The 10,052-nt window shown below is 49.5% G+C and overlaps 1 protein-coding gene across 1 annotated transcript; it reads right to left on the bottom strand.

The window, feature by feature from the left end:
• Window positions 1–4,816: 4,816 nt before the first annotated feature.
• LOC128429206 (zinc finger protein 14) lies at window positions 4,817–10,030 on the bottom strand. The gene is made up of 7 exons (XM_053415482.1): window positions 9,703–10,030; window positions 8,551–8,753; window positions 8,367–8,468; window positions 8,180–8,275; window positions 7,974–8,084; window positions 7,685–7,808; window positions 4,817–7,452 (listed from the first exon to the last, which is right to left on the bottom strand). Exons 1-7 carry the CDS (start codon window positions 9,728–9,730, stop codon window positions 4,817–4,819), a joined length of 3,300 nt encoding a protein of 1,099 aa, XP_053271457.1. The 5' UTR covers window positions 9,731–10,030.
• Window positions 10,031–10,052: the final 22 nt, after the last annotated feature.

Genomic DNA, 10,052 nt, shown 5'->3' with positions numbered 1-10,052 from the left:
TGCAGAGGCCACACGCATGTCTAACTGGGGCGTGTGGTTCCCAGCAGCAGCATCAGGATAAACCCAGAACATCACAAGCTGATAAAAGAAAAGAAAAGGGAACAAACTAATGAGATTTACACAAGCAGGGTTCAAATCTCTGCTCTCTACTTTGGGTAATAAGGTTTGTTTTCATGGCTTTCCAGGGGTGGACCCAAGGGTGGGCACAAGGGGGGCCCCAGCTGAAATCTGATTGGCCCCTGAAGTGCTCCTGTCCTGTCAGTTGTCTTTGTTTTGAATTATCATTATCAAACTAGTCCCTTACTAACAATCTGCTAGAAATGGCAAAACTCGACAGTAAGAAAAGTCAGAAGCAAACGCACAACGAGAAAGAAAATGGAGATAAATCGGATTTTTCAGTATGTGTGTGTGTCTGCAGGTTCTGATCAATCTACTCTATCGTTGCCTCAAGGTTCGATTTCTTTCTGCAAATCAGCCAAAATCAAAATGCCTCTTTCTCTCAATGTGAGCAGATGATTGACTCGCACAGCGGGACGTGGAATTGAACATTTTCTAAAGTCTCTTTAGAAAAGAATCCCCGGATCGGCCGTGCTCTCTGTGGATTTCCCTTCACCTCCTGACTCCACGTCCGCTGCCACGCGGCTCCGTGACCTCAATCTGTGACCTGACTTATTCTCAGGGCTGCAGCCGCCGCCGCCGCCGGGAGACGTGACGTGCACCCGACAGCGTCTCCTTGTGAATCCCTCTGATTGGATTGCGTCACCGTCCGGAGCCGCTGATGCAACGTGGAATATGACGGCGATGATGCTCCTCTGATTAGAGGAACAAAGCTGCTTTCAGGCCGGGGAGGATGACCCTGTTATGGATTCGCAGATCAGGGACGCTGGCTGGTCACTGACGCCCGTAAGCCTCTCTGTCTTAGAGGAGTGAAATTAGTGTCTCATCTCTCGACCGACACAAAAGAGCTTCTTCACGGCAGATTTCCCCCCCCTGTCACTGGAGCTGGGGCCTGACTGTACTGGTATTGATGATGGGCTAGTGCAGTACATCTGCTGATGCAGGAGAAGAAAGGGGTGGAGGTGGTGGTGGTGTGTGTGTGTGGAGGGGGGGGGGGGGGGTGCTGACCTTCCCTTGTTCACCGTCTCTTATGCCCAATGCTCTGAACTGTCTTGGTGCCAGGTTTCCCTCCCTCCCTCCCTCCCTCCCTCGCCCCGTGTCTCTTTTCTCTTCGGTTGCAAGACTTTTTGAGCCCCCCCCCTTCACACCACCACCATCACCATCTCCCCTCCCTCAACTCAACACCCCCCCCTCCTCTCACAGCCTTGTCTCAGGGAGACGTCCGCCACAGTGAACTCATTGACCAGGGAACGGCTTGTTTTCACTCCCTTCTGGTGCAGGAAGGAGAAAGTGTTCGCTGCAAAAAATGTCCATGTCTGCAAGTCGTGTGGAGGAAGAGACTCTGGACAGTTCACTCGTGTTCTTCACCAGGATCGGTCACAAACTGACAATGCAACTATTTCCAGTGCATCCTCACTTCTTAAAGAATCTTTCCTTGAATTAAAGTGATGAAGAATAACTGATCTGCAAAGTTAGAGGTGCAGGAGAAAGCTCTTAAAACAAACACACACATTTAGAACAATGTGTTAACGAAGAGCAGAGTGAAAAAAACGTCTCTCAGGAAGACGGACATTTCTTGCAGCGTTAGCAGCATCCCCTCTGGAGTCTCCTGCCAAACAAATGTCCGAGTCAGACGGATCCACAGATACAGACGGCAGCGCAGAATGCAAATGAACACAAGTGAGAGGACGGAGGGAGAGCGGGGGTGGACCGAAAACAAGATAAAGCTCGAGAACAAGAAAAAACTGCGTGAACACAGGGAGGATGGGGGGGGGGGGGCTGTGTGTGTGTGTGTGTGTGTGTGTGTGAATGTGTCTGGGCACACACACAGGTTCACTTGAGGAAACACACACTTGATTAGCAGAGCAATCCTTCTCTACTCTCCTGATTAGTCGGGAGGGTTTTTCCAGCTCGGTGGTTAGATTCCCTCCTTCGTCCATTGACTAAAACAAAAACAACCAAAGTGGAGTATCTATAGAGAGTGGCTGTAGGGATGTATATATATATTTATATATATATATTTAAATGCATTACTTTCCCTTTATAGAAGGTGATAAACTGGTATTGGTATGGAGGCCCTGTGCTGTGCAACACTCTGTTCACATGGAGGAAATAAAGGTGAGTCATGGAGCCTGTTTTGACAAAAAGGTCAGGAAATTCCATAAAAGCCTGGTGATGATCAGAACCGACTATTTTCCGAATCATATCTCAGTTTGACTGTTTGATCAGCGCTAATAATCCCTTATTAGCCCCAAAATGGTGGAAATCTCCAAATAAAAAAAACGTACAGATGTTCAAAGAGCAAAGAGCACAAGAAAAAAATCAAAGAATGAAAAAGATTAAAGGAGAAAGAAGTGCTGGGCTGCCACTGGTGAGGCGCCATCTTTAATGTCAATAAACTGTTTTCACATCGGCTTCCAGGAAATTCTGCTTAAAAGGTTAAAACCCAGAGGAATGGAATCAATGGAGACGCTTTTCTCAAAGGAGCTGCTTGTTGTTTTGTTCCCTGTCGGCTCAGCTGATGCGTCTGTGAAACCGAATCCACAACACTTGTGTTCTTTATGCTTTTGCTTCAGGAGCCGGAGACAATTCAGCCTAAATGCTGCGTCTCAATTATCAGAGGACGCAGAGGAAGACAAAAATATGTCCTCTTATTTTATCGTATCAGACGGAGCAGCGACGGGTTCTGATCATTCCCAGAATCACTTCTTGCTGAACGTGTGTCTGAAGATTTTGTTGCTTTACAGAGTGATTCAATATAATAATTATTATATTACAGTTACCACCTTATTGTGAACATGAGCAGTGATTTGTTCACATGAGCCACTGGGGCACTGATCATATAAATCCTGGGAAACCACAGCAACATGTGGCACAGACTATAACACAAAAGCTCCTGGTTGTGCTTTTAAATCGCCATTTAAGCCGATTGTCAGGTGTTCTCCATTATATCATCCCCCCCGTTAAACCTGTGACACCACATTGATCTCGAGACGTGTTAAATCCTGCAAATATTCCATCTGGAGTAAAACCCCAGGAATCTACCAGGGTCAGGGAATCAAACACACAACAAATACTTGAACAGGAGCATGTATACAGTAATTACACCCATAAGCTGGTTTCAGTAACTACGACTAATCCTGGGGAGAGAGAGAGAAGCGTCTGAAAGGATGCACAGGTTGTGACTCTGGTTCTGGAGCAGGAGCTGGACGAGGGCCCGGGTGGGATGCCTCAGAGCCTCCAGGGATGTGTGCCCCACGACAACCGGTGCAATTGTGGGGAGGGATGGGGGCGGGGGGGAGGGCCACCACTGCCTGGCTCCCTCCAGCCGAGCGGTCGGCCGGGGAGTGGGTGCGGCGCTGCTCGCTGCCAACCACCTGGCAGCGGGGAGGCTATGTCTAGGAAAGAGACCTCTGCCAGGCCTCAATTACGGGGGGAATCATCCAGGACACACTGAAGCAATTACAGCCCCATATAAATCAATATGCTTCGGGTTAAAAAGTGATCTGCTCCCAACACTCTGGAGAGACTCTGACTCAGGCGGCCTTTTGGTTTCTCTGAGGTGGGAGCAGTGGAAACAGGCAGGGATGCTGCTGGGAGCTGCTGTGGGTTCAGCTGTCACTCAGGCCCCGGGGGGGGGGGGGGGGGGGACGCATCAGGTGACACGAGGCAAGAGGAGAAACGTGGGTCTGCAGCGACGGAGCGTGTGGAAACTGTTGTTTAATAAAAGAAAGCTGCTCTCACATGAGGGATAACCTCAGGTTGCGTGTTTGGAAGCTCAGGGTCAGAATCCTCCTGCACAGGCTGAGCCAGCAGGGGGCGCCACCGGCACATTCACAGCTGAGGAGCCCCTAGATCATCATTAGTATTACTATACTGCCACCTTCTGGTCAAACAACACAACTGACTACACAACACACAGTTTCTCTTCTGCACAACTTGAACTAAATCTTAACAAGTTTCAGTTTGTTCACTAGAAAAGATACAAAATACTTTGAAAGTCTGTTGTATGGAATAAAATACACATTTTATTTGAATTCATTTCTGAGCTGGTTATTGAATGAATCAGTGGTTCAACAGTACATTAGTTGTATTTATTTATATAAAATATATATATATATATATAAATGTACCAAAGAACTGGTGTTTAAACCTCAGAATTGTTTTGTTTTTTACTGACAAAATTAAACATATTCTAGTTTTATCCTGAAAAATAGAAAGATGTCACCTTGGCCACGAAAAATAACAACTTTTATAAGATAAAAGTTGTATAAGTATTTTATATTCCCGAAGCCCAGAGGGAAGTTTATTGCCAAAAAATATATAATTTGAAATGCTACAAACAGAAAGGAACCAAACCCTGACACTTTCTAAAACTACTTCAGTTACTTTTGTCAATCGTTACAGATATTTATATTTTTTTTAAATGAAGGGAGCGAGAATTACACATTCAAGTTTGATTTATTTCAAAATCAAAATAAGCAGAAATTATATTTAAAGTCCATCAATGTTTCACAGAATATGTGAATCAACAGTTTTTTTAACAAGGGGAAAAAAACGACAACTTATAATTTGGTCAAAATCAAATAACAAAGGAGGGATTAAGAAATAATTCCTCCTTTGTTATAAGTTTTATAAGAAATAAGTGTTTTTTTTGGTTTGTTGTCTGAACACTGTATAAAAAAAACTCATCAGATTTCTACTGAAACTCAATTCTCACTTCCTCTGTGAACGCAGATTCCATTTTCACAGAGTGAGTGGCCGAATGGTCCCAGAGGGATTTTTTCTGGAGGAACGCGACCCCACACTCCTCGCACATGTAGCTCTTGGGCTTCCCGGTGTGAGTCCGCCTGTGTTTCTTCATGTGGTACGACAACCTGAAGCCTTTGTTACACAGGTCGCACTTGAACGGCTTCTCCCCGGTGTGGATGCGCATGTGCGACTTCAGATACCCCGACTGGATGAAGGCTTTGCCGCACACCTCGCACTTGTACGGCCGCTCCCCGGTGTGATACCTGTTGTGCAGCCGCAGCTCGTTGGCCGTGAGGAAGGTCTTCCCGCAAACGGTGCACTGGTGAGGCCTCTCGCCCGTGTGGATGAGCTCGTGCCTCTTCAGCGACGTCTCCTTCATGAACTGCTTCCCGCAGCTGTTGCAGGGATAGCGCACGCCCATGTGCACCTGCTCCACGTGGTTGGTCAGCTGCAGCTTGGTGCGGTACGCCAGGTCGCACTGCGCGCAGGCCCAGGGCCTCTCCTCCGAGTGCGTCCCCATGTGGACCGTGAGCTCCGAGGCCGAGCGGTAACACTTTCCACACTGCCAACACAGGAAGGGCTTCTCCCCGGTGTGTTTCCTCTGGTGAACTGTGAGACAGTTAGAGGACCTGAACTTCTCCGGGCACAGGGTGCAGATGTAAGGGAACTCTCCCTTGTGGATCCTCTGGTGGATGGCGAGGTAGGGCAGCTGGATGAAGGTCTTGTCACATTGAGCACAGGGGTACGGGCCCGTGAAGTCGTGCAGCTTCTCGTAGTGCTCCCTCAGGCGCCGCAGCAGAGTGAAAGTCTTGTCGCACATCGTGCACGGCATCGGCCGGTGCATCAGCTTGTGGCGCTCGAACGCCGGCTCGTTGGCGAGGATCTTGCCGCACTCGTTGCAGTAGAGCGGGTCGTGGATCCTCTGGTGCACCTTCAGCATCGTCATGCTGTTGAAGTCTTTCCCGCACTCGTTGCACCTCATGACGTCCCTCACGTCCACCTTGCACACGTTCTCCTGGTGCTCCTTCAGGGCCGACAGGAACTCAAAGTGTTTGCCGCAGTTGGAGCACCACACGGGGATCTTCAGCGGGGGCCCCTGGGGGGGGTCGGTGCCGGCGGCGTCGCTCTGGCTGGACCCCGCCCTCGGCTCCTTCTTCCACAGGAACCTGTTGATCTTCTTGTGGCAGATGGCGTAGATCTGGTGTCTCTTCAGCCCGTGCATGTGTTTGAAGCGCTTCTTGCAGTGAACGCAGTGGTACGGCCGGTCGTCAGTGTGACACTGAATGTGTCTGTTCAGGGTTTTCACACTGTCGAACGCCCTGGAGCACACCGGACACACCTTCAGGGCCTTTTTGGTGACTTTCTCCTTCGGTGCTGAAGGAGACTCCTCAGAAACATCTGCTGATAAATCGAGAAGACTTTCTTTTCTGTCGAGGCCGCAATTCTCCTCACACGCCTGAGTTTCTGCTTCGGCCAAAATCTGCTCCACCGACTTGCTCTGCTCCTCCCGGATCCCGTCGTGACCGTGAATGATCTGATGCTTCTTCAGCGTGTCCTTGTACTTGAAGCCCTTCTCGCAGGTGATGCAGATGAAAGGACGCTCCTCCGAGTGAGAGCGCAGGTGCTTTGCGATGTCTGCGCTGCACGGTAGGACCCGGCTGCAGATGGGACAGATCTTACTCTCCGTGGACCCGTCCGGAGGCGGAGGCAGCGGCGGCGGGTTCGGCTGCTGCGCCTCTTTCCTCTTTGTCTTCTTCAGCTCCCGGCTCTTACAGATCTCCTTCTGGTGTCTCTTCAACACGTAAGGATTCTTGAATTTCTTCTCGCAGTAACAACACTTATACGGCCGGTCCTCCGAGTGGGAGTTCATGTGTCGCTCCATGTCCACCTGGCGGGCGAAGTACTTCCCACACAGCGAGCAGTTTTTATTCTCCGACATCTCGGAGGTGCACGGTTCCCCCGGGTCGTCCTCTGGGGGATTCACGCCCATGTCCTCCTTCTCGTGGACGCGCATGTTGTGTCGGTTCATGTCGTAATGGTCCCTGAAGCGCTTGTCACAGTTGGCGCACTTGTACCTGAGGTCCCGGTTGGTGGAGTGGATTTCCTGGTGTCGCCTCATGGCCGCGGCTCGGAGGAAAATCTTATTGCACACGGGACACGTCTTATCGCTGGAGTATTTCTTTCTTTGCCTCTTAGCCGCCGCGGAGTCTTTGTCTTTTAAAGCTTTTCTCTTCAACTGCAGCCGCTTGCTTTGTTTCAGAGGTTGAAAAGCTGCTGGTTTCAAAGTGTCCCCGACGTCGTCCTCGTCCTCCATCGCGTCTCCAGACATCAGTTCCTCCTCGTTCAAGTCGGTTTCCTCCAGATCGTCAGTCTCCACCAAACCCGACGGCTGCTCAATGTGAATGTAGTCCAACAGAGTCACGGTCTCACCCTCCACCTGGACGGTCACACAACCCTGCATCTGCTCCGACGAGGGCTGCAGCTGGATTTGGTCGGCGTCGATGATCACCTTCTCCAGCTGCGGCAGGGACAACGAGGACAGGATGCAGTTCCCAAAGGAAGATGGAATGGTCTGAGATTCTTCTGTGGGGGAGAAGAGGAATCACATTAGCTTTGTGGCTAATTCACATCTTTTATTTTTACATGCACATTAGTAAACAGGTCTTTAGTCATTTTTAGACACGATGGAAATGTATTTAGCAATTTGAGCATCTAACCTGTTTGAATTCCCAGAGGACTGATGTGAAAAGACTTCTTTCAAACTGTAGTGAATTTGTTTTGAATGTTCCGGACATGATACCAAGATGAGACTCACCAGAGAAATCAAAATGTCCCAGTGTTGTGTGGTAGAGGAGGACAGTCTTCAGGTGCTGCAGGTCAGGGACTGAGTGGACACACTCCTCCAGGGCAGACGGGACGGCACAGAGCATGGACGCAGTCTGCAGAGGAGACAGAGAAGGTCACACGTGTAGAGGACAAGCTGTGCTTCGTCTATCTAAGGGTTCAGTCAGGGTTATAACTACCTGGATGTAAACTCTGCCTGCCTACAATCAGTTTACCCTTTATACCTCTAATGTGTGTTTTCCCTGGTTACTGTGCAGTACCTGCTGGATGTCTGGTACCGGAAGAAGCTTCTCCAGCCTGGACAGGAAATCCAGCATCAGCACCTGCAGAGCGCTGTCATACTCAGGCCCGAAGTCTGTGGGGAAAACATCCTGGAGAGAAAACCAAGTTGAAAGTTTCAGAACATACGTATATATATAATATACAGTTACGGGATTCTTCTGTACAAATACAGAAATTAACAAACCTGGAAAAACTTCTCCCTCTCTTCAGGGTCTTTCAACAAAACTTCAACTTGATCCACAAAGTTTGATTCTGGAAACTCCACCGCTGCAAAACATGGCTGCAACAACAACCAATACAAACTATTTTAAACATTTGATTTACAACACAACCACTCTGCAGATCTGTATGTCGCGTGTTCAGAACCGAACCTGCGCCGCCCACGTGGACACGAGGGTCTTGATCCGGTCCAGGTGCAGCTCGATGGTTTCTCTGTCGATGATCTCCTCAGTTCGACACAATTCAAGAACCACCTGCAACATAAGATTTCACCTCCATGTCAAAAAGAACTCAGGGAATGTTTGAATTTATCACGATGTGTTTTCACAGTCTTACCCGCGCTCTGAGTCCCAAGAGGAGCTGAGCCTTCTGATCCGCGTTCAGCAGATCGGGGACGATCTCCGTGACGGTGCTGATGAACTCCTCCACCATCCCATAGTCGTGCACGTTCCCCCTCTGGACCACCTGCCACATGGCGGCAGACACCAGGCGCAGCGACGGGATGAAGAGCCGCAGAGACGGCAGCAGGAGCGGTTGGTCTGGAAAAAAAACACATCACAGCACGATTATTAGCACAGACTTCGATATGAACTTTAAAGGTTCAGTGTGTAAGCTCAGTGACATCTAGTGGAGACGTTGCATGTTACAGCCTAATACCCCCCCCCCCCCACCCCCTTCTAAACATGACAGAGAATCTGTAGCAGCTTCAGTTGTCATAAAATCTCAAAAGGTGTCTGCCCAGTTTGAGCTACTATAAAAAACATGGCGGCCCTTATTGCCAATAGAACCTTTCACCTAATTCTTACACACTGGACCTTTAATTGAACCCACGTGTATTCTGGACCATGCACCAGCTCATGTGAACCTACAGCGACATGAACACATTGAATTAAATGATGCATTTGCAAAAAAAAAGCTTTTTTGTTTTGTGCAGAACCAACTTCACCACAGCCCGATGCCTTCAGGGACTCGCGGCTGTGTTGTAATTACAAGTACTAAACAAAGTGGAGACACACATCTGCAGCAGCGGTCACAGGTTGTCAGTAAAATACAAAGACGATGCACTTCTTTAAAGATTGAGTTGTTTATTTTGGGCCTTTTATTCAAGGTGACGCGCTGCTGTGTGTGTATTTTAACGCCGGTCCGACTTCCAGGCACGAGCCGGTTTGTGATTTGTTTTTAGCCTGTAGCTCCTTGAAGCCCGCAAACGCATCACCTGTTAGCCGCTACCATGCTAATCCCCGCTGCTAATAACACCTCCCGGGATTCGATCGCAACAGCCTGCAGCTCAACCGAACCCCTCCGGGATCTGATCATATTAACACAACCCCAATGTTTTGCTAACTAGCTTAGCTTTTTGCACCGCAGCACAAAGACACCGCCATGTCAGAGCGGGGTACGCCATGTTCCAAATCGTGCGCACACAATCCCACAGAAAAGCCCGTAACTCGTCGCGGGGATCGTTAATCCGGATTATCTCCGTCTCACCGTGTTCGCAGCAGCGGGGGCTCTCCATCGCGACCCCGGGAAGAGGCCGTGCAGCGCGGGGGAGAAACTCGGGGTTGTTGTGAGTCGATGTCCGTTCGACCCTGCGGTGCTTGTTGGCGGGGAGGAGGAGGAAGGGCGGCTCGGTGTTCTTCTGCGCGCACTGCGCAGGCGTAGCGGTAGTCGCGGTTCAACAGTGCGATGAGGACGCTGCGGTGGGTCGCGGGTTCGAATCTACGCACACGACCAGATAACCCACGAGCTTTCCTCCATTTTACTCCGGAAAAGCGATTCGTTGAGGAATTTTAACAACTTCACGACTTCCTGTTACGGGAAGATGCTTCTTCTTCTTC

Source organism: Pleuronectes platessa, chromosome 22 (assembly GCF_947347685.1).
Source record: "Pleuronectes platessa chromosome 22, fPlePla1.1, whole genome shotgun sequence".
NCBI lineage: Eukaryota > Metazoa > Chordata > Actinopteri > Pleuronectiformes > Pleuronectidae > Pleuronectes > Pleuronectes platessa.
Note: the sequence above shows the minus strand (reverse complement) of the source record. Positions and strands in the feature narration are given on the sequence as shown.

Coding starts and splice junctions, on each gene's coding strand:
- LOC128429206 (XM_053415482.1), bottom strand. CDS start 9,730: ATGGAGAGCCCCCGCTGCTGCGAACACG. Junction 8,085..8,179: donor AGAGGGAGAAGTTTTTCCAG/GTTTGTTAATTT, acceptor TTTTCTCTCCAG/GATGTTTTCCCCACAGACTT. Junction 7,453..7,684: donor GGGACATTTTGATTTCTCTG/GTGAGTCTCATC, acceptor TCTCCCCCACAG/AAGAATCTCAGACCATTCCA.